This window comes from Oryctolagus cuniculus, chromosome 4 (assembly GCF_051225735.1).
Source record: "Oryctolagus cuniculus isolate XC-2025 breed Fujian yellow rabbit chromosome 4, ASM5122573v1, whole genome shotgun sequence".
In the NCBI taxonomy this organism is placed as follows: domain Eukaryota; kingdom Metazoa; phylum Chordata; class Mammalia; order Lagomorpha; family Leporidae; genus Oryctolagus; species Oryctolagus cuniculus.
This window is the reverse complement of record NC_142870.1, coordinates 3,023,947-3,046,590: the sequence shown is the minus strand read 5'-3', so window position 1 is coordinate 3,046,590 and position 22,644 is coordinate 3,023,947. Positions and strand designations below refer to the sequence as shown.

Here is a 22,644-nt window from a genome sequence, read left to right as displayed (position 1 = left end):
GTGCTCCACCGGGGCCCTCCCTGCTCACACAGGAGCAGAGGGTCTGGGCCCAGGGCCCAGGGTGGCCAGGCCTGTGGCCGCTGCCATCGCCACTCTCAGGTCAGAGCGCCCCCTCCTGGCTGAGGCGACTCCGCGCACGGTGTTGTTTTTCTGTGGCCAGCATCTCATCCAGGTCTCAGGAGTGCAGTTGTCAGGGGGTGGGGCCGCCCCAGAGCCTGCCGCAGGGCCTGGGGGCGGCTGGGCCTCCGGTTCTCAAGCCCCCGGGGGAGTCCCGTGTTTAGCCAGCGCTGAGAACTGTGGATCTGACCCCCAGACCGGACAGCTGGGAACTGTGGATCTGACCCCCAGACCGGACAGCTCGCGTAATTCTTGCAGGAAGCGTGTATTCCCAAAACGCAACTGTAGCTCTTCGCTTCCGTATCCCTTCCTGGAATGGCCGCGGGGAAGCCGCTGGCGTTCACGCCTGGCAGTAGCCGTCCCCGGCCTGGACCACCAGAGTGTGGTTAAACGTCAGGTTGCTAGCCAGAGGCCACCCTGGGCCCCGAGCTCGCACCGGCACTGCACCCACACAGGCTGCACCTGCCGCACCTGCCACTCAGTCCTGAATTTCTGGTTTTCGCTGGGAGAATCCTGAAGATCCAGGGTGAGGGCCCAGAGCCCATCACCCGCTGCATCTTCCAAAGCTGCGCTGCGTTCGGAATCCACGCGCAGAGGCTGCAGGGAGATAAATTCCGCGAAGCCTGTCTGGCTTCGTGGAGACTCTGAAGGTGTCTTGTTCATGAACTGTGGACCTCCGGTGCTTTCACGAAGGACTCTGAATTCACACGAACTCCACTCGAGGCGCCCCGAGGCCGGGGCCCCTGCGGAACGTCCGGACGTCGTGAGGGGCCTCAGGACGCTGACGCCCGGGGCCTCGTAGGGAAGTTCCGGCTGGCGTTTCCGCAGAAGTCACCTGCCTCCCCCCCTGCCCCGTGAGGCCACTGGCAGCTTAGCCTCGCGCGTTTCTTCCCGGAGCAGAGCCCACAGCCACCAGGCTGCAGCAGACGGCTAAGCTTCCTTGGCGGCCGTCCCAAAAGCCCAGTTTGGAATGAGGCATGATTCCCCCTGTAGGCCACGCGGTGTTGAAAACTAAGTGGATGGCAAAAACTTTTGCACCAGAATAGACTCATCTTTTTTAAAAAAGAAAAAACAAGATTACTTATTTGAGAGGTAGAGTTACAGAGAGAGAGAGAGAGAGGTCTTCCATCTGCTGGTTCACTCCCCAGATGGCCGCAACGGCCGGAGCTGTGCCAATCTGAAGCCAGGAGCCAGGAGCTTCTTCTGGGTCTCCCACGTGGGTGCAGGGGCCCAAGGACTTGGGTCATCTTCTACTGCTTTCCCAGGCCACAGCAGAGAGCTGGATCGGAAGTGGAGCAGCCGGGACTCGAACCAGAGCCCCTGTGTGTTCTGGTGCCGCAGGCGGAGGCTTCACCGCTACGCCACCATGCCGGCCCCTGGACTCACCGTTTAATTCCGTGTTCCCCGCGCCATTGACCGCGTGCCCGTGGTGTTTCTGTGGGCATCCTCACCTTCCTCTGTCACCCATGGCAGCCCCCTGCGTTCTCTCACCTTTTCAAATTCCTGTCTCTGGGTGGGAGGACCCGGTGTGTCCGTGCTGCTCTGTGCCGCGCAAACGTGACCACGGTGGGAGACGTGGCCGTGAGGAGTGTGCCCTCACCCTCTCTCTGTCGCAGGACCCAGAGATGCAGTGCCTGCTGCTGTCGGATGGCAAGAGCTCCGCGCACGCCAGCCACATGGTCGTTCTGCCCGGGGACAGCGGGAGCGGCGTGGCCGCCATCAGCTTCCTGGGGGCCCTGAGGATTCCAGTGAGTGCCCCCCGGGGTGGAGGTGGGGTGAGGGCGAGTCCGTCAGCCATCTTGAAGACGCCATCCCAGCCCGGCGTTCCCCGGGCTGGTGAAGCCCCGGCGTGGAAGACGGAGCAGCCGGGAGCTGCTGCCGCGGCCTTTACTTGCCCCCACTAGGCTTCCGTTGTTCTGAAAGGTGTTTGCTCTGGTTAGAAATGCAGTATTTCATGGACAAATAGGACTCTGGTCTTAAAGGGAAAAAAAAAAAAGAAAATCCGGCTGCTCTAGACCGGCACCTGTGCGACGGTGGCTGGGGAGCTGAGGCCTGACCCCCGACCCCCAAGCCCATCCTTCTGGGCACTCACCCGCTACCCTGCTGGCCCGGAGGCCTCGGGAGGGGGCGCGGACCTTGGTGCTGCTCTGAGCCCCAGCTGAGCCCAGCCCCGGGAAGTCCGTGCGGGTGCTTGGGAGGGGCCTGCAGCACGGAGAGGACCCGGCCCCGGGGCTGAGTGCCCGCGGGAGGACAGGCTGGCGGACACGCGCTCGGTCTGCCAGCCCCGCGGGCCTGCTGGGGGACAAGGGGCCACGGGGAGCACAGACACGGGAGGACGGAAAACTGGCCCGCGGGGAGGAGGAGGGAGCGGCTGTGCCGCGTTGGGGGCGGCAGAGCCGACGACTTCCCGTGCCTCCTGGTTTTTCCGTTCCTGACTCCACCACTCCCACAGCAGATAGTGGGGTCTGCAGAGGGCGAGGAAGGCGGGGAGCAGCCTGTGCCAGGGAGCCAGGTGGCACCGGCTGTCCCAGGCGCGCCGAGGCCAGGCCATGCCCGCTGGCACTGTCACCTGCCCAGAGCGCTCCCACACAGCCCAGCCGCCTTCCCCAGGCCCTGCCTCAGGTTCAGAACAGAGAGTGCTAGCAGGGTCCGGGAGACACTGGGTCCCCGCAGCGGAGCCTGAGCCGGCGGCAGCCCGCGGAGAGCGCTGGGCCGGGCCCCTGGGGCAGCCAGAGGTTTGAAAACCCGTGTCCCTGCTAGCAGCTGGTGACCTTCCGCGCCACGTGGCGCTGGCTGCCCCAAATGCTGTCTGAAAGTAGGGCGCACACTGGCAATGCCATTGTGGGAGGCGTATGGAGGTGGGGGCAGGCTTGGGAGGCCTGGGCTGCCTGCCTGGCTGTGTGCTGCTCTGGGCATGAAGACAGCTGATTTCCCGGCAGCCCAGTGCGCCAGCCGGCGCCTGGGGCCACACAGCGACTCCCGCGCATGTCCCCGCACGCCTAGGGCAGTGCCGACGCTTCAGTTTGCTCCATTTCAAAGCGAGAGGAATCGAATGTGCACCTTTGCCCCGTTTTGACGGGGGTGCCGAGCGCAGGCAGCCTGGCAATGGGTGGGGGAGGGCTGGGTCCTGGATCCCTCGCCCCTGCTGTCCAGATGGCACCTGCAGTCACTGTGCCACCGGTGCTCACCCCACGCCCGTCTCAGGGGTCCTTCCCTCCGCTCGCCGTTGTCCCCCGCATCCCCTGCTGTGTGTCACGCGTGGCAGAGTGGCGGCCCCAGGCCTGGCGGAGCCGCTGCTGTGTTTCGGGGCAGTTGCGCAGTGCTCCAGGGAAGAGGACGCACTCGGACCCTGGACCACCCCCCGCCACGCCCTGCTCTGCCTGAGCTCCCGACCGGCTCATGCCAGAGAATCAAATGGCCGTGTGTTTCCACTGGAGAGAGAGGCCGACTCTCCAGCTCCAAAAGCCGCCGTGTGCTGGGAGTGCGTCCCTGCCGGCCACGTCTCCCGCCGGCTCGCACTCCTCCCGCCCTGGACAACAGGGCCGTGGCCAAGCCCGGCCAGGTCTGCGGAGGCCGGGCCAGCGGGCGGGCGCTGTGGCGGGTGAGGCCAGCCGGCCGCCTTCTCTTGCAGGGCGTGATCGAGTTTTCTCTGTGTCTGCTGTTCGCCAAGCTGGTCAGCTACACCTTTCTCTTCTGGCTGCCGCTGTACATCACCAGTGTGGGTGAGTCCCCCCGGGGCCCAGCCGTGGGAGCTGCCCCTCCTTTGCTCCTCGGCTGTCTGCAGCCCCGTGTGGGCCACACGGGTGCCTGGAGAGCCGTGCTCTCTAACTGCGTATGGAACACAGTTCAACACAGAATTCAGCTCTCAAACTTCCCAACCGTCGGGGCCTCAGGGCTGGCACGTGGCGTCCCAGCCGTGGCTCCGTGGCTCTGTGGCTCGGGGCCCTTCCTCTTCTGGGGCCGCCCGCACTGAGCGGGGGCAGGGCCGCTGGGATCCGAGCCAGGAAATCCTTGAGGAGCTGACCCAGGCCCTGCTTCCCGGAGACGCACGTCTCCCCTTGTGGGGACGGAGGGGCGGGGACACTGTGGCTGGGGATGGGGACTGGGGGGATGGAGCCTGCCCCTCCGCAGTGTGGGCCCCCTCCCTTGTGTGTGGCCCCCAGGAGAAAGGCGAGCGGGGATCAGCGACCCTCAGAAGAAGGGCTGATGGTGGGGGTGGCCGGGCCCACAGTGGCCTCTGGGCCCTGGGTGTCGGGGAGAGCGAGGAGGAGGAGAGCCCCTGCTTGTCCTTGTCTCCTGTAAATCCGAGTCGGCCAGCCATCACCACAGGGCCTGCGTCACGGTGTCGCAGCTCCCTGGTCAGCCAGCCACCCAGCCATCGCCACGGGGCCTGCGTCACGCTCGCAGCTCCCTGGCCAGCCCCCAGCCATCGCCACGGGGCCTGCGTCACGGTGTCGCAGCTCCCTGGCCAGCCAGCCAGCCATCGCCACAGGGCCTGCGTCAGTGTCGCAGCTCCCTGGCCAGGGCGCCCCCAGAGCTCACTCTGCCGTTTTCCTAGATCACCTGGATGCCAAGAGAGCCGGCGAGCTGTCCACCCTGTTTGACGTGGGCGGGATCTTCGGTGAGTCCCACGGCGGGGGCGGTGCTGGGACCCCCTGGGGACAGCCGGGGTCTCACAGTACCCGAGCCGCGAGGCCATCAGCCCACAGAGGCCTGCCCGTCTTCCTGAGCCGGAGACAGTGGGTGGGGTGGGGGCCCTGGCAGGTGAAGGGGCTACAGCAGGGTGACTGAAGCCCACCCTGAGCCTGCCCCAATGCCCTGGGGCTGTCACCTTCCCCAACAACCCTGGGAGGCCCAGAGCGGGGGGGGGGGGCCTCCCTGGAGTTCTGCACCCAGGTCACACCTTGCCTGCCCCTCCCCCTTGCAGGTGGGATCCTGGCAGGCGTGATCTCCGACCGCCTAGAGAAGAGGGCCTCCACCTGCGGCCTCATGCTGCTGCTGGCCGCGCCCACGGTCAGCCCCGCCCCCACCCTGGGAGTGCTCCCGCCTGCCCCTCCCCCCAGCCTACCTGGTTCGCTGTGCTGTTCCTGCTCTTGGGCAGTGAGGGCCCCTCTCTGGTCAGTCCCCCGTCTGGCAGTAGCACTGGGAGCGGCAGAGGATGGAGGAGCGTGGCCTTGCTGTTTCCTGTGGTGACACAGTGACACTGGCGGTGACGCTGCCACCCCAACCCTTACACTGTGACTCCTCGCCCGTCTGCCTCCCTAGTCTGACTGTGCCCAGAACACAGTCAGGCCCAGTGCTTGGTCAGCGTGGCCCTCGCACACTAAAAGGGTGACTGAGTGTCACCAGGCAGAGAAGCCGAGGAGGCCACGGGCCTCACACAGGGCCCCCAGGGAAGGCTGCCCAGCGCCGACCCCGTTAGCCCAGGAGCTCCGTGGGGATCCTCCTGCCTCCTGCGGTCAGCCAGAGTATGGCCCAGGGATGCTGGCTGGGCTGTGGCCTGGGTCCCATGCTGGGGGTGTGGCCTGGGTCCCACTCTGGGGGTGTGGCCTTGGTTCCATGCTGGGGGTGGCCTGGGTCCCCTGCTGGGGGTGTGGCATTAGTTCCACTTGGGGGTGTGGCCTTGGTCCCACTCTGGGGATGTGGCCTTGGTTCCATGCTGGGGGTGTGGCCTGGGTCCCCTGCTGGGGGTGTGGCATTAGTTCCACTTGGGGGTGTGGCCTTGGTCCCACTCTGGGGGTGTGGCCTTGGTTCCATGCTGGGGGTGTGGCCTGGGTCCCCTGCTGGGGGTGTGGCATTAGTTCCACTTGGGGGTGTGGCCTTGGTCCCACTCTGGGGATGTGGCCTTGGTTCCATGCTGGGGGTGGCCTGGGTCCCATGCTGGGGGTGTGGCCTGGGTCCCACTCTGGGGGTGTGGCCTTGGTTCCATGCTGGGGGTGTGGCCTGGGTCCCATGCTGGGGGTGTGGCCTGGGTCCCACTCTGGGGGTGTGGCCTTGGTTCCATGCTGGGGGTGTGGCCTGGGTCCCATGCTGGGGGTGTGGCCTGGGTCCCACTCTGGGGGTGTGGCCTGGGTCCCACTCTGGGGGTGTGGCCTTGGTTGCAGTGGGTAGGAGTGGCCTGGGTCCCACTCTGGGGGTGTGGCCTGGGTCCCATGCTGGGGGTGTGGCCTGGGTCCCACTCTGGGGCTGTGGCCTTGGTTGCAGTGGGTAGGAGTGGCCTGGGTCCCACTCTGGGGGTGTGGCCTGGGTCCCACTCTGGGGTGTGGCCTTGGTTGCAGTGGGTAGGGGTGGCCTGGGTCCCACTCTGGGGGTGTGCCCTAGGTCCCATGCTGGGGGTGTGGCCTGGGTCCCACTCTGGGGTGTGGCCATGGTTCCATGCTGGGGGTGTGGCCATGGTTCCATGCTGGGGGTGTGGCCTAGGTCCCACTCTGGGGTGTGGCCTGGGTCCCTTGCTGGGGGTGTGACCTGGGTCCCACTCTGGGGCTGTGGCCATGGTTCCATGCTGGGGGTGTGGCCTGGGTCCCACTCTGGGGTGTGGCCTGGGTCCCTTGCTGGGGGTGTGACCTGGGTCCCACTCTGGGGGTGTGGCCATGGTTCCATGCTGGGGGTGTGGCCTGGGTCCCTTGCTGGGGGTGTGGCCTGGGTCCCACTCTGGGGGTGTGACCTGGGTCCCACTCTGGGGGTGTGGCCTTGGTTCCATGCTGGGGGGGTGGCCTGGGTCCCATTCTGGGGTGTGGCCTTGGTTCCATGCTGGGGGTGTGGCCTGGGTCCCTTGCTGGGGGTGTGGCCTGGGTCCCACTCTGGGGTGTGGCCTGGGTCCCTTGCTAGGGGTGTGGCCTGGGCCCACTCTGGGGCGTGGCCTTGGCTGCACTGGCTGGGGGTGTGGCCTGGGTCCCCCGTCTCACCGTGTCTGCCTGTTCACAGCTGTATGTGTTCTCCACCGTCAGCAGGATGGGTCTGGAAGCCACTGTGGGTGAGTACCTGGAGCCTTACTGCTTGCCCCGTGGCCTGGGGAGAGGGGGTGGGGAGTCAGCCAGGGAGCGTGGGCTGCTGTAACAGGAGCAGGTACCCGTCTGGGGCAGAGGCGGGCACTCCTGCCCCAGGCACAGGCTGGCTGTGTGCGGGTTTGCGAGCAGGCCGGGGGGTGGGGGCAGGTGCAGGCTGCCTGGTCTGGGCAGTGCCGAGCCCCAGGTGTCCAGAGCAGGCTGCTCAGGCCAGTCTGCACCTGGACACAGCCCTTGAGTGGCCCCTGCAGGAGCGCACAGCACCCGCACCCGAGGTAAAGGCCAGGCCTAGGCTGGCTCTTGGGCTGCTGCAAATGGCCAAGCCCCTGGCTTGGTGACCTGGGAGCCGGGGCAGGGCCCAGTCCATCTCCTCCCGGCTGGCTTCCATCAGCCACCGGGGCAGTGATGTCACCCTGGGGGACCAGTTGCACGCTCCCCGCCGACGGCACTGACAGAATACACCTCCAGCAGTAAGCCAGCGGTGGGCATGCACAGGTGTGGGTTGGGGGCGGTCCCAGGGAAAGTGACCCAGAAAGCAGCTGCCCGGGACGGTGTCGGCCGCCTCCTGTGGGCAGTGAGAGCGCTCGGGCCAGGTGTGACCGGAGCGCAGCTGTTCCGCGGTCCCCGCGGGGCTGGCAGGACGGCGGCACCGAGACCCACTTCCTGGTGGCGAGAGCCGGGAGGCTGCCTGGAGTCTCCTGCCAGGTCCTGAAGCTTCGCGCAAAGGTCTGTGTGCCGAGAGATGGTCCCCGAAAGGCACGTCGTGGGCCCGCAGTGAGCGTGCCGTAGCCACTGTCGTGACGAGAAAGCCGCAGCCGGGTCCAGCTGAAGGGGGCAGGGTGGCCAGGTGCCAACAGCGGCTGCCGCCCCGGGTGGAGGAACCGGAGCCCGCACCTGGGCCCTCGGGCACCTGGGACTTGAACAGCGCCGGGCACTGCGGGAGGCCGGTGGCGCTGTGTGGCCGCCCTGCCCCCGCCCAGGCCAAGCCGCGCGGTGCTCCCAGGGAACACTGCTCCGCGCTCAGCACCCCTCTGCTTCCCACAGCCATGCTGCTGCTGAGCGGAGCCCTGGTCAGCGGGCCCTACGCGCTCATCACCACCGCCGTCTCTGCCGACCTGGTGAGTGCCCGGGCCATCATCCGCGTGGTCTCGGGCCCCTGGCAGGCCCACGGGGAGGAGCGGGGGGACCTGGGCTCCTCCATCTCCATGTCCCGAGTCACAGACCCAGAGGGACAACCCCGCCCCGCCCCCGGCCATCTCTGCCGGGGGCCTTCCTCCATGGCCTTCATGCAGCCTGCTGGGGGCGGGCGCGAGCAGGAGACTCGTCCGTGTGGGCGTGGCAAACTGCTAGGACCCACACCAGTCCCACACGGGGGCCGCCCTCGTGGGGGAGAGGGAGGATGAGCTTTGGCTGCTCTATCGGACTCTGAGAAAAGCGGGCTGGGGGTGGCTTCCACTGTGTGTGTCTCCCACGTGGGTGTTTACGCTCACAGCTTGGGCACAGTTTGTCCCGGGCGCCGCTGCCCCGGTTTCTTCTCCTTTTGTCGTCCTCAGTGGGTGCTGTTGACCCCGGCCTTGTGCCCGCAGCCAGGGCGCAGCCCTCGTGCCTGGGTCGCTCGGGCCCCTCGCCCTCCCCTGGCATGTGCTGGTATTGAAGCACACAGAGGGGTCTGGCACGCACCACAGAGAGACCCCAGCTGCCGCCGCAGCTCGGGGCAGGGGCGGGAGTCGTTCAGCTCCCGTGCTGTGGTGCCCGGGCGGGGAGCAGCGCTCTGGGCAGGGGTCCCGGGGGGGTTGTGGCTTCAGCACCCTTGCAGCTTGGCTGCCCCGCGAGGCAAGCGAGGGGGGCCTGGGACGGAGCGGAGCGGGCTTTGCGATGGAAGCCATGCTTCGTGATGAACTTGGAGGCCGCCGTCCCCGGGCGGCCGGGCTCTCCCGCTTCTAAGCCGCTGAGACCTGGTTCACCTTGGTGTTTGCTCTCCTCCAGGGCACTCACAAGAGCCTGAAGGGGAACTCGCACGCCCTGTCCACCGTGACCGCCATCATCGACGGGACCGGCTCTGTAGGTGCGCAGACTCATCCTGGCCGACAGGCGCCCCGGCTTCCGGTTGCCTTGGGAGCGTCAGGGTCGGCTGGCCTTCTCACACTGCGCGAGGTCAGCCCGGGGCGGCCAGCCTGTAGGGCTGTCCCGTGTGGCTGGGCGGTGTTGGAGGTGAGGCGGGCACGAGACCAGCTGGACCAGTTCCCCAAGGTCGGGGCTGCGGGCGGTCCCCTGGCTGTGGTCACCGTCCTGTCGGGAGGGGACACACATACAGAAGGGGTGGTGCCAGGAGAAGCGTCCTCCTGGAGCACGCGGGACCCCGGCGGGTGGCGTGTTGTGGAGCACAGGAAGATGAGGACAGGCGGTGGGGGTTGCAAAACACCAGGCCTTCCCAGCCCGCCAGCCAGAGCAGGCCGTGGCCTTGGCCTTGCCCTTCCCCCACCTCTGCAAGCAGCAGTGACTGCTCCCCGCCAGGCAGGACCCCGCCTGCACCGGGCCCTGGGAGCCGGGGAGACGCCCCTGAACCTGAGGTATGGGAGGCTTCGGGGTGTGGAGGCTCTGGGGCTGCAGCCTGGTGCCGCCTGGCCCCAGCACCTGACCAGGGAGCTGGGTGAAGGAGCTTGGGGTGGGTGGGGAGGCGGACCGGGGTCTCAAAGCAGAAAAACCAGTGATAGGCAGACCCGGGCGGCTCAGGAAACCCAGCTCGATCAGAGCCCGGCTCTCCTGCTGCCCTGGGGGATGGGCTGGTGTTTCCCCTCGGCCGCCCCCTGCGGCCTTGTGCTGGCCAGGTGGTGGGTGTCCACGGGACATGGCCTTCATGCTGCCCAAGTGGCAGGTGTCCATGGGACATTGTCTTGTGCTGGCTGGGTGGCAGGTGTCCATGGGACGTGGCCTTCGTGCTGGCCGGGTGGCAGGTGTCCACGGGAAGTGGCCTTGTGCTGGCCAGGTGGCGGGTGTCCATGGGACATGGCCTTGTGCTGGCCAGGTGGCAGGAGTCCTCGGGACGTGGCCTTGTGCTGGCCGGGTGGCAGGTGTCCATGGGACGTGGCCTTGTGCTGGCCAGGTGGCAGGTGTCCATGGGACATGGCCTTGTGCTGGCCAGGTGGCAGGTGTCCTTGGGACGTGGCCTTGTGCTGACCAGGTGGCGGGTGTCCTCAGGACGTGGCCTTGTGCTGGCCAGGTGGTGGGTGTCCATGGGACGTGGCCTTGTGCTGGCCAGGTGGCAGGTGTCCACGGGACGTGGCCTTGTGCTGGCCAGGTGGCGGGTGTCCATGGGACGTGGCCTTGTGTTGGCCAGGTGGCAGGTGTCCTCGGGACGTGGCCTTGTGCTGGCCGGGTGGCAGGTATCCATGGGACGTGGCCTTGTGCTGGCCGGGTGGCAGGTGTCCATGGGACGTGGCCTTGTGCTGGCCAGGTGGCAGGTGTCCTCGGGACGTGGCCTTGTGTTGGCCAGGTGGCGGGTGTCCACAGGACGTGGCCTTCATGCTGCCCAAGTGGCAGGTGTCCACGGGACATGGACTTGTGATGGCCAGGTGGCAGGTGTCCATGGGACATGGCCTTGTGCTGGCCGGGTGGCAGGTGTCCATGGGACATGGCCTTCGTGCTGGCCGGGTGGCGGATGTCCACAGGACATTTCTGGGTGCCCATTGCTGTGTTCCCAGCTCAGGGCCCAGCGTCCTTCCACTGCCCACAGCCTCCCAGCCTCTATGCTGCTGCCCACAGATGCCAGTGTGGCCCCTGCACGGGGCCTTTGCACGGCTGTGCCCTGGGTGTCCCCACCCCGCTGCACAGCTCTGTACCCGTGTCTGCTCAGTGAGCCCCCCTCTGTCCACAGCACTTCCTGCCTTGGCTCTGTCTGGCCTCCCTCCGCTGGGGGAAGCTCCTTGGGGCTGGGAGCGGCCGTGGTGGTCTCTGCTGCGTCCCCCCAGCAAGAACTGACCCTCCGATCCCGGGCATCGGGGATCTCAGGCCGGCCCTGGAGGCCGGGCTCCTCGGTAAGGAGCGGGGTCCACAGCTCCTCAGGCAGGGCCGCCCCCCGCATCTCAGGATCTCCGGCTCCACGCTCCGGCTGCCTCTCCAGGGCCGGCCGCTGTGCCCTGCGCCCAGTGCAGCCTGGGCTAAGAAGCTGGGCTGTGGCTGCTCCCCCAAGAGTCAGCCCAGGCTGGCGTGGGGCCTGGCATGGGCCCAGTGTGGGCCCTGACGTGGGCCCAGTGTGGGTTCTGGCATGAGGTCCTGGCATGGGCTCTGGTGTGGGCCCAGTGTGGGCCCGGTGTGGGCCCGGTGTGGGCTCTGGTGTGGGCTCTGGCATGAGGCCCTGGCGTGGGCTCTGTGTGGGCCCTGGCATGGGCCCTGGTGTGGGCCCAGTGTAGGCTCTGGCATGGGCCCAGCCTGGGCTCTGGTGTGGACCCTGGCGTGGGCTCTGGCATGGGCTGTGGCGTGGGGGCCCTGGCGTGGGGCCTGGTGTGGGCCCAGTGTGGACCCTGGTGTGGGGCCCAGCATGGACTTGGCGTGGGGCCTGGCATGGGCCCGGCGTGGGCCCCTTCACTGCACAGCTCCAGAGATGACTGAATGACGGACACCTTTCAGGGTCCCTCGTGGGGCTGGGGCCAGGGCCGGGACTAGGACAGGGCAGCCCAGTGCCCCCCATGTGGAGTGCACCCACCATTCTCGCTGGCCCACAGAGCACCAAGGAAGCTTCCAGAAGCCTGGAGGACCTTGGAGGAGGGCAGGCGACTCGGGCCCAGTTAGCCGTGTGACCGAGAGGTCGCTGTGGATTTGTGACTCCCTCGGCTCGCCGGCTGCCTGAAGCTAATTTGGAGCTGGGCTGGCAGCCCGGTTGCTATTTTGAGGCAGAGGATCAGAGTTTAAGGAGAGGAGAAAGTACACAGGCAGGTGACGAACCCATTTCCCTGCTGTTCTCTTAACGTGAGGGGGCAGAATCGCGTGGCTGCAGATGGAGGCTGTGCGTCCGCCCGGAGACGGGAGGCAGCCCGCCAGCGCCACCCAAGCCGCCTGCGAGAGGACGGCGGGGTCCACCCTGCAGGGGCCCCAAAGAGGCCGCCGCCATGGTCTCTGCAGCACCCATCCGAGCTCCCCCGGGCTAGTGTGCCACTGTCACGGGGCGGGCGCCCTGAGCCGTTGCCATGGAAACGACATGCCGCTCGTCCCCCGTGAGCGCTGCCCAGCGAGGCCGCAGAGGAACCGCGCGGTGTCAGGAGGAATTGCTTCCCGCCAGGGTCCCCCGCGTGCGCCCGGGGCTGACATCCACGCAGTGACGCGGGGTGAAGGGAGGCCGAGCTGACGCACAGCCGGCCAGGCACTGGTGGGCAAGTGACAGGGCAGGGGTCCACGTGGGCTGCAGTCCGTGCGCTTCCTACAGAGTGGCTGCCCACAGCCCTGCCTTTTCCGGGGTAATTTGTCAGAGACAGAGAGAGACAGAGAAGGAGCTCTGTCCCCGGGTTCACTCCCCAGTCAGCCATAATAGCCAGGCCCGGGCCAGCCAGGAGCCAGGAGCTTCTTCCAAGTCTCCCACATGGAGGCAGGGGCCCAAGCACTCGGGCCATCTGCTGCTGCCTTCCTCTCCGGGGTGTTAGCAGGGAGCTGGATTGGAAGCGGAGCAGCCGGGACTCGACCCAGCGCCCTGGGACAGGCCACCGGTACCGCAGGCAGGTGCCTAACCTGCCGCACGGCAAGACAGCCCTGGGCCTGGGATTTTCTCCGATTTCCTGTGTTTGAGGTAAACATGAGCAGGCCACCTGGGAATTCTTCTAAGAAAATACAGGTGCGCATCGCTGGGTGACTGGGACGCGTTCTGCGAAGGGTGTTGTGGGCAGTTGCGTCCGCCAGCGGTGTTGCTGCCCGGAGACGCCAGGCGGCGCGTGCTGGCCGTGGGTGAGCTCGGCAGGCACTGGCAACCCGCCCGGTCCGCGTCCACCACGGGAGGCGCTCCTGGACCGGTTCTCGGGAGCTCAGCTTCAGAGGTAGGAGCCGGGAGAGGATTCTTCGTGCTCAGGACCGCGCTTCCACCCGAGAAACCGTCCCGCGCGTGTATCCGGCTGCACTCAGTCCCGGTGGGAACACGCACCGAGTGCGTGCCAGGCGTCCTTACACACGTGTGTGGGGGCTCTTTCCCTTCTTTGTTCCTGCATCTTTTAGAACTCGTTTGACATCATTGTAGCGCAGCGCTGTGGCACAGCAGGCTAAAGCCCCGGCCTGCAGTGCCGGCATCCCGTGTGGGCACCAGTTCAAGCCCCAGCTGCTCCGCTTCCAATCCAGCTCCCTGCTAATGGCCTGGGAAGGCAGTGGAAGATGGCCCAAGCGCTTGGGCCCCTGCGCCCGTGTGGGAGACTCGATGGAGCTCCAGGCTCCTGGCCTCAGCCTGGCCATTTGGGGTCCGACCCAGCAGACGGGCGATCTCTCTTTCTCTCCCTCTCCCCCTTCTCTGCAGTTCTGCCTTTCAAATAAATAAATAACCTGTTTTAAGTGTTTTTACTTGTTCATTGGAGAGGCAGGGGAACAGCTACAGAGAGCCCCCCCCCCCCACTGGCTCACTCCCCACCTGTCCTCCGGGGCTGCACAGGCCAAAGCCAGGAGCTCAACCCGGGTTTCCACGTGGCTGACGGGAACCCAGGTGCCCCGCCGGGCTGTCTCAGCAGGCAGCAGGCGTCCGCGGTCAGAGCCGGGAGGAGAAACGGGTGAAGGCCGGAGCTCCAGCGTGGGCCGCGGCGTCTTCCCGGAGCCCTGACTGCTAGGCCAGTGCCGGCCTCTGGGCTCTAGACCGCAGGGACGTCGCGCACTGTGCCAAGAACCCAGACACTTCAGGGCGTCTCTGCACACTTCTCCTGCAAGTACTGAACGTGCGCACTCAGCGCACACGTGCGTAGCTTCCCCAGCCACTCACGGTGCAGTGCAGCCCTGCCCCTCGCTCGGGGCCACTCCGCGGGCACTGCCCCGTGCGCGACCCAGGGCTCCGGCGCCTGGTCTTGACTTGGCCCAGCCCTCACCATCGTGGCCGTCTGGGGAGTGAACCAGTGGTTGGAAGATCTCTCTCTGTCTCTCTAACTCTCTCAAATAAATAAATATTTAAATATAAAATAAAAATTGATTTTAAAAATCATAATTAACCCTAACCCTAATGTATCTTTAGAAGTGGTTCCAGAAAAAAAGATGGCACTGGTTGAAAACACACACGCACAGACTCGCACACACACACACACACACACACACCTGCATCCACATGCACACTTATACACACTCATTCACACACTCAAACACGCTCACATCCACACACACTCATACATTCACACACATGCATTCATACACACACTCACACATGCATTCATACACACACTCATTCACACACTCATTCACACACACACATGCATTCACACACACACTCATTCACACACACTCATACATTCATACACACACTCATTCACACACACATACACGCATTCATACACACACTCATTCACACACACATACACACACTCATTCACACACACATACACGCATTCACACACACACTCATTCACACACACACTCATTCACACACACTCATTCACACACACATACATGCATTCACACACACTCATACATTCATACACACACTCATTCACACACACACGCATTCATACACACACTCATTCACACACATGCATCCACACTCACACTCACTCACACTCACACCCTCACTCGCGTCCACACTCACACTTGCGTTCACACCCGCGCTCGCACTCACACGCCCTGCCAGCCCTCTTACCTAGCGGTGTGAGGGAGGGTCCGTGTGCCGGCCTGGCTGGTTTCAGTTGTCCTGCCCAGAGCCCGCCTGACCCAGCCCCACGCCTGTGTGTCTGCCTCGTTGCAGGAGCGGCGCTGGGCCCTCTGCTGGCTGGGCTGCTCTCCCCGTCCGGATGGAGCAACGTGTTCTACATGCTGATGCTGGCCGACGCCTGTGCCTTACTGGTAAGGGCTCCCCTGCCGGGGCAGCCACGGCGGGGGCGGGCCCGGGGCCACGTGCCGCGGGAGGGGCAGCTCCGCTCAGAACCAGGCAGACTCTGTTGCCCTGTAGTCTCAGGGGGACCGCATAAGGTCAGGGGCACTGAGCGCCTTGGCTTTGGCCTCTGCCCAGTCAGCCAGTGAGGGCGTGGGCTGGGCGTGGCCTGGGGCCTCCCTGTGCCACAGCTTCTGTCTGTGTAAGAGGGCCAACGACAGCGGCGGTGGTGGTGATGGTGTTGGGTGGGGGGGTGGTGGTGGTGATGGTGATGATGGTGGTGGTGATGGTGGTGGTGGTGGTGGTGGTGGTGGTGATGGTGGTGGTGGTGGTGGTGGTGGTGGCTGTGGCTGTGGCAGGAGCTGAAAGAGATCATGCCCAGACCTGGGGAGCACGGCCTTGTCCCCCACAGCAGCCGGCAGCTGTCCACGTCCCCCACGGCAGCCGTCACTGTCTACTCGGGGAGCACACCCTGGGCCCCCACGGCAGCTGTCCACTCGGGGAGCACACCCTGGGCCCACGGCAGCTGTCCACTCAGCACGGCCTGGGCCCACGGCAGCTGTCCCACCCGGGCAGCGGCCTGAGCCAGGTCCCAGCCGGAGGGACAGAGCGAGTGCGGGGGCAGAGGCGCTGCCCCTCTCCTCGGGGCCCCTGCTTCCTGCTCCCCCTGCGCTGAGAAGGTCAGGTTCTCCCCAGGGAGAGGACAACACGGACGCGGAGGCCGTCGGACGCCTGTCCTCACCAGCCGCTCACTGAGAGCCACGTCTGTCTTCCTGCCTCACCAGAACAGGAACCCAGGCTTGAGCCCAGGAAAACTGAGTTGAGAATTCTAAATATCAGTGCTGCAGATTAAATGAAAGTCTTGTACCAGTTCTGTGGGGGCTGGGAACGGAGTCCCTGCTTGGGACCAGCACAGATCTCGGCTCAGAATCAGCAGGGCAACCAGCTCCGCAGGCCATTGTGTTTTTAAGATGTGTTTGTTTATTTATTTGAGAGGCAGAGTTACAGGGAGAGAGAGAGAGAGAGAGAGAGAGAGGTCTTCCTTCTGCTGGTTCACTCCCCAGATGTTCACAACAGCTGGGACTGGGCCAGGCTGAAGCCAGGAGCCAGGAGCTCCATCCAGGTCTCCCATGTAGGTGCAGGGGCCCCAGCACCCGGGCCATCTTCCACTGCTTTCCAAGGTGCGCCCACTCTGTCTCCCACTCTCTGCCACTCTGCCTTTCAAATAAATAAATAGATCATTTAAAAAGATGTAAAGAAAGGAACTGAACTAATGAGGGAAAAAGACACTGTCAACAATGGAGAGCCAACTTGAAAAACCACCCGGTGGAAGGTTCTGGAAATGAGAAGTGTGGAGTGTGGTCTTCGGCCCAGGAGTCAGTGGGCAGGTTGAGAAGGCCAGAGAGAGACCGAAGTGGAGCAGCCGGACGGGCGTCTGCCCAGAATGCAACACAGCAGTGCTGGGAACGCGAGACGCAGGCCGGGGAGCGGTCCCGCCGGAGCAGGACCTCTAGGGGCCAGAACGCAGGGGCTGGGCTGAAGCGCGATCTGGAGAGGAAGTAGCTAGAATCTTCCAGGCTCGGGAGAGGAACAGGCGCTTGGAGTCAGGAACCAGGTGGACACAACAGTGAGAGCGGAATGACAACACTTGAACAAAGACGCCCCCGCTGGTTGCCATGGCGATGGCTGCCCTGGCGATGGTTGCCGGGGAGGGAACCAGGGCAGAGGTGAGAAGCAGGGTGTCCCTAAGGCTGTACATGGAATAGAACCCGGCCCAGCAGTCCGGTTCCCGAGCAGAGCGTGGTTTTGTGGCCGGACTAGTTCCACCTTAAACACGACCCGAACGCAGAGCCTGCTCCAGGGTCACAGCCCAGCCACGTGCGTGACCAGGCCCTCGGGCTGGAGGGCACCTTGGGGAGAGAGCCGCCCAGCCTGGGCGCTGCCCGCAGTGGCCGCAGCAGGTCTGCGTGGTGACCACTGGGCGCAGCGGCCGGCCACCCCGCCGGCAGTAACAGGCGTCCTGTCTCTGTTGGCTGCAGTTCCTGACCCGTCTCATCCACAAGGAGCTGAGCTGTCCCGGGCCAGTGGCGAGTGACCAGGCTCCGTAAGTCCACAGTGAGACCCCGTCCTGGGAAGCCCTCCCGAGCAGAAGGGGCACACGTGTCCCGCCCTCCCTGTCTTCCAGTGACTGCCCCTCGGGGGCTGGCTGAGCTGTGGCCCCACCCCCAGCTCTGCCCCCTTCTCCTCGGCCGTGGGAGCGGTGCGTGGGTGTGTCCGTGTCCAGCAAGATGGCTGGTGGGGGGGGGGACGCTGGCTGTCCCCGGGCGGGGGGGCTGCTGTGTGAGTCCAGTGTCTGCCGTGACCCTGCTGTGCCGTCCTCCCTGCAGACTGAAGGAGCACTGACCGCCGAGTGGCCCCAAGGACAAGTTCAAGTACAGGGTCCCGTGTTGGGGAGGACGTTTGCCGTTGCCTTTTGCACACACACCCCGAAGACGTGCAGAAGCGACTTGAGAATTCCTGGTACTGTTCACACGACTCGTGGCGCCTGGGGAGCCGCTGCTGTCCGGCTGCCTTAACCGAGCCCGAGGGCGGGTGGCCCAGCCAGCCCCGGGCCCACACCCGGGTCCGTGACGGCCCCGTCCCCGTCAGGTGCTTCCGCACAGGGCGTCGGGAGCCGGGAACCTGCAGCGCGGGAGGAGCTGCGGGACCTGGTGCTGGCAGCTGGGAGAAGTGGGGACAGAACGCGGCCCCACTGCCTGCCCGAGGGGTCTCCACCTCCCGCCCGCCCGCCCTGAAGCAGCAGGCCTGGCCAGCTCCGAGCCACAGGAGCGTGCTGTCGCCCAGGGTCACCGCGTGGCTGGTCCACGTGGGCTCCGGGGCGCGGCAGAGCCCGGGGCGGGCTGTGTGAGGCCGCAGGGGGCCGTGCACTTGGCCTGTGTTGCGGGGCCTCTGAGCTCCAAATGGCTTTGGGTTATTTATTCAGACGCCAGGCCTTCCCTGGCCGTTTGTTTCCTCGGTTCTCTCGCTAAGTGCTCATCTGACCTTTGAAATAAAATGATTTTTTACAAAAACAAAACCAGACAAAACCAGAAAGCCCCGAGCGGAAGGCGTAGACGACTACCTGTGTGCACACCTCCATCACCTCGCAGGCAGAGGTGGGTGTCCCGGCTTGCTCGGCGCTGGACACCGCGGGGCCTCGCAGGTGGAGGCCGCGACCACCGCTAACAGAGCCCCCGGCCCCCACCCGGCTCCCAGCGGCTCGACGGTAGCACAGAGGCCGAGCCCCGGGTTCTGCGGGCGGTGCGGAGTGGGGGCAGGGCTGCCGCGCGGCACTGCCCCGTGGGGGCTTCACACCCTCTCAGGAGCGGAGGCGGGCGGGGCGCGGGTTTGGGAAGATGGCTCCGAGGAGGACCTGGGCTGTGGAGACCACGCGGGGACACAGACCGGCGTGGAGCTGCCTCGGAAGCTGCCGTCACCGCGTCAGCGTCCATTTCCTGAAAACAAGCTCACACGTTTGCAGCTTCCTGCCAGGGCCGGTGCTGTGGGGCAGCAGGTGGGGCTGCTCCTGCGGCACCGGCACCGGCTCAGGTCCCGGCTGCTCCGCTTCCCGTCCAGCTCCCTGCTGATGGCCTGGGAGGGCCGCGGCGGACGGCCCGAGTGCCAGGGCCCCTGCACCCACGTGGGGGACCAGAAGAAGCTCCTGGCTCCTGGCTTCAGCCTGGCCGAGCACAGCAGCCGCTGGCTTTTCCTCCTTCCCTTCACTCTGCCTTTCAAGCAGTCTTCAAACAAAAAGAGCAAAGAGGCGCTCTCGAAGGCCCTGAAGCTCACAGCCTGCGCCCGCCTCCACTCCCCCTCCCTCTCCCCGTGGTTTATCTGCAGCTCGCTGGGACCCAGGAACACACACTCGGCTCTGCCTGCGGACAGGGCGCCTGCGCGCCCCCCAGCCGGACCCCTTCCCATGCTCTGTAGGGGCTGCTGGCCTGGGCTGCACGTTGGGGAGGGGCTGGGGCCAACTAGGGCAGGGACAGCCCAGCCCCTGCCCTTCCGAGACGGGGCTGGCGGCGTGCCCGGCCCTGACCACCACGAGTCCTTGCTCAGGCCCCCCGGGGACAGAGGGCGACCCAGGGTCCAGGGCCTGCCCCGCTCCCCCGAGCCTGCACAACCTAGGCAGCTGTGGGGGGGGACGGGGAGCAGAGCTGAGACCCCCCAGGGGCTGAGGTCCTAGGCTCAGCGCGGGCTCTGCGGTCCAGGGGGCGGAGCCCACAAGCCCTTTGTGCTTTGAGGGCCGGCTTTCAAGGGCCCTGGCACAGAGCTGCACTTAGCACAGAAACTAGGAGGTCAGCGAGGAATCACCAGCTGGTTCAAGGTCAGACGCAGGAACCCCCACTCTCCCCTCTGCCAGGACCACCCTGGCTGGAAGCCTCCTAGGAAACCGTGGCCTGGTGGGTGTGTCCAGGAGGTCATCCTGAGCTGCCACTGTCCCTGTCTCCAGGCCACCGGCCCACAGAGGGGGTCCCTGCAGGCAGAGGGCACGGTGGGGCCAGCCCTCGCCTCTTCCGCCAGCTTTGCCGTGGCTGTCTCCACTCTGAGCCCACACCCCCTCCTGTCTACCTGCTGTGGGCACCCTCCCCCTGCCCCCCCCCCGTGTCCCCACACGGCCTCAGGAAGGAGGGTGCAGCGTCCCCCCTCCTTGCACTCACTGTCTCTGTAGGCTCCCGGCAGCCCTCCTGGGAGGAAGGGGGCCTGAGCGTGGGACCAGGCTGCCCGTGGACCCCAGACCCTTGAGACCACAGTAGGGGGGGTCTCTGAAGGGATACGAGACAAGAGAGGGAAGGAGAGGCCAGGCAGTGGTGGCCCAGGAGAGCCAGAGGCTTGGAAAAGGGCTGGGACAGGGCGATGGGAGGGCCTGCTAGGCCACGTGTCCTTGTGGGGGGCAACCCCTGGTCTGGGATCTGGGATCCGTGGCCCATGATCTGTGGTCCGTGGCCTGTGGTCCATGACCCGTGGCCTCAGGGCCCATGATCTGGTCTGTGATCCCGAGAGCCGGGCTCTGCCTCTGAGTGAGGGCGTGGGCGTGGGAAGCGGGGCCCAAGGCGGGCACAGGGAAGTGAGGTCGGGAATTAGGGAACAAGAGGCGTGGGAGCTGTCACAAATGGAAGGGCGGGGAGTGCAGAAAGCCACGGCAGGTGGCGAGGAGCAGGCTCAGCTCTGGTGGAGACAGGCCCCCAGCGAGGCACACAGGCACGGCGAGGCCCACGGCAGCCCAGGCGGCCAGGGACCCGGGCGCTGCGCAGTCTCCAGAACACTGCTTCCTGCCACAGAGCGGGACAAAGGGCCCCACCCAGGCGTGGCGACCACGCCCCACGGCCACGGCCGCCACCCAGAACCCACGGAGGACGCTGCTCCCGCCCGGGCTCTGAGCCTTGGGTTCGCTTTGGTTTCCTGCAGCCCGGAATCCTGCCGCCACCAGAGGGCCTCCCAGCCCGGTCTCAGCAGCCCCCGCGGCTGGAGCCGGCTCCCAGCGTCCCTGCTGGCCCACAGGCGGGCGCTCAGGGGTCCCTGGTGCCTCCCCACCTCCAACCCTGGGCCTGGCTGCCTCCCCCCACCACCACCACCGTCGCACGCCAGAGGTTCTCCTGGCTTCCCATGTCTCAGAGAAATCAGATGTGTGCAGCGGCCAGGGTGGGCCCTGGACAGAACAGGCAGGAGACTGGAGGGGGGGACCGGGTGGGGGGCAGGGGCGCGGGGTGGGGGCGGGCACTCGTTCACCACCCACAGCTCCGCACTTCCCACCAGCTCCTTCCCCGCTTCGATAGAAATGCGGAGAAGCAAGGTCATGGAGGGCGGTGTGCCCACGCTCCCTCGCTCCCTTGGGCGCACGCTGGCCAAGCCCCACCCCCAGGGCCCACAAAGCCAGGCTCCCTCGGGTCTGACCAATGGAGGCTGCAACAAACCAGCCTTCCCTGGGACTTTTTAAAATTTATTTTACATCTCCTTTTCCAGGGATTCTCAGCGATGCGGGAAATTAGGCAGTAAGCCCCTGGCGCCTCGCCCGGCCCTGCAGCCGCCAGCGCCCGCGTTTGCTGCCTCGCTTCTCATCCTCCTGGGTCATGCTGGGTATTTTCCAGTGAACACTCGGAAGGAGCCACTGCACCCCTCGACACAGCCCCCCGTGCACCACGCTGGTTCCACAGGCGTAACGACCGGGCGTGGGGCGTGACACGGCGGCACAGCCACACGGCACAGCCAGGATCGGGGCTGCCAGTGGCTTCGCCTGTGGGGGGGGGGGGGTACAGCAGTGACACGAATGCCTGGAAGGGTGACAGCGAGCCCAGGGCGGCGGCATCTGCCCGAGCCTGGAGCAGCCAGAGCTCCCACCCGCGTCACCGTTAGAAACCACTCTCGAAAAGCCAACGTCCCTAGGATGCCGAGAGCAGAAGGCACGGCCGGCCCTCCCAGCCACAGGAGCCACCGCAGAGCTGGCAACGCCAGGGCCCTGGGCCTGGGTGCTGCCCAGGACTGGCACCTCCAGCAGTGCTCTCGGTGACGTGGGTGACCCCCTGCAGGACAGCCCCAGCTCCCTGCCAAAGCGTCCCTAACCACGCACACTACAGGGCTCCCGGATGAAGCTGGGACATGGCCCTGAGCTGGGACCCGTGCAGGAGCGTGGGTGCTGCCGGTCTCTGACCAGGTGCTCCGGCTGCAAGCTGGGAGTGACCGGGACTCCGGGACTCCGGGACAGGGTCCTGCGTGCAGCCAGGGCGGCAGGGGGCAGCAGCTGTGTGTGCATTCCTGAGCTCGGTGGGGCTAACAGGAAAGCCCCCACCCCGGCACCTCTGTTGTCCTCTGTAGCTGTCCCCGCTTCCCTGCCAAGTACTCAGAACCCTCGTCGCCCCTCTAAGCACCTGCACTTCCACTGTCAGCCCATGTTCCGTGCTCGGGGCAGCACGTGGCCCTCCTGGCCCGGGCAGGGTCGCCTTGGAAGACCCTCCCTCTGTGCCACGGTGACTGGCTGCACCTCGAGACGAGCCCGGGACAGCCCTGCCCGGAGGCGTAGGGGTCGCTGTGCCCAGGGGCAAGGAGGTGGCTATGCCCATCGGCAGCGTCACTTGAGGAAAGTGTCGCCTGTGAGCCAGCGTCCCTGCCCGCTGGGGTTCTACCAGGGCTGTGCCCCCCCACTGTCGGCTGGGGTTCTACCAGGGCTGTGCCCCTCCCCCTCCCCCACTGTCGGCTGGGGTTCTACCAGGGCTGTGCCCCACCACTGTCGGCTGGGGTTCTACCAGGGCTGTGCCCCCACCACCGCTGTCGGCTGGGGTTCTACCAGGGCTGTGCCCCCACCACCGCTGTCGGCTGGGGTTCTACCAGGGCTGTGCCCCCCCCCGCTGTCGGCTGGGGTTCTACCAGGGCTGTGCCCCGCCCCCCACTGTCGGCTGGGGTTCTACCAGGGCTGTGCCCCCCCCACCGTCGGCTGGGGTTCTACCAGGGCTGTGC

At 66.1% G+C, this 22,644-nt stretch overlaps 1 protein-coding gene across 7 annotated transcripts in view; it reads left to right on the top strand.

The window, feature by feature from the left end:
- The window catches only part of SLC37A1 (solute carrier family 37 member 1), a 61,091-nt gene extending 42,862 nt beyond the window's left edge, over positions 1 to 18,229 (top strand). For all 7 annotated transcript variants that reach the window (XM_070073119.2, XM_089330501.1, XM_070073120.2 and 4 more), the window contains 10 exons: positions 1,734 to 1,865; positions 3,749 to 3,839; positions 4,676 to 4,738; positions 5,045 to 5,130; positions 7,042 to 7,090; positions 8,166 to 8,239; positions 9,108 to 9,186; positions 15,028 to 15,125; positions 17,193 to 17,257; positions 17,541 to 18,229. In XM_070073119.2, the coding sequence (XP_069929220.2) occupies positions 1,734 to 1,865; positions 3,749 to 3,839; positions 4,676 to 4,738; positions 5,045 to 5,130; positions 7,042 to 7,090; positions 8,166 to 8,239; positions 9,108 to 9,186; positions 15,028 to 15,125; positions 17,193 to 17,257; positions 17,541 to 17,556 (753 nt within the window). In that variant the 3' untranslated portion in view covers positions 17,557 to 18,229. The remainder of the gene's footprint in view (positions 1 to 1,733; positions 1,866 to 3,748; positions 3,840 to 4,675; positions 4,739 to 5,044; positions 5,131 to 7,041; positions 7,091 to 8,165; positions 8,240 to 9,107; positions 9,187 to 15,027; positions 15,126 to 17,192; positions 17,258 to 17,540) is intronic.
- Positions 18,230 to 22,644: the final 4,415 nt, after the last annotated feature.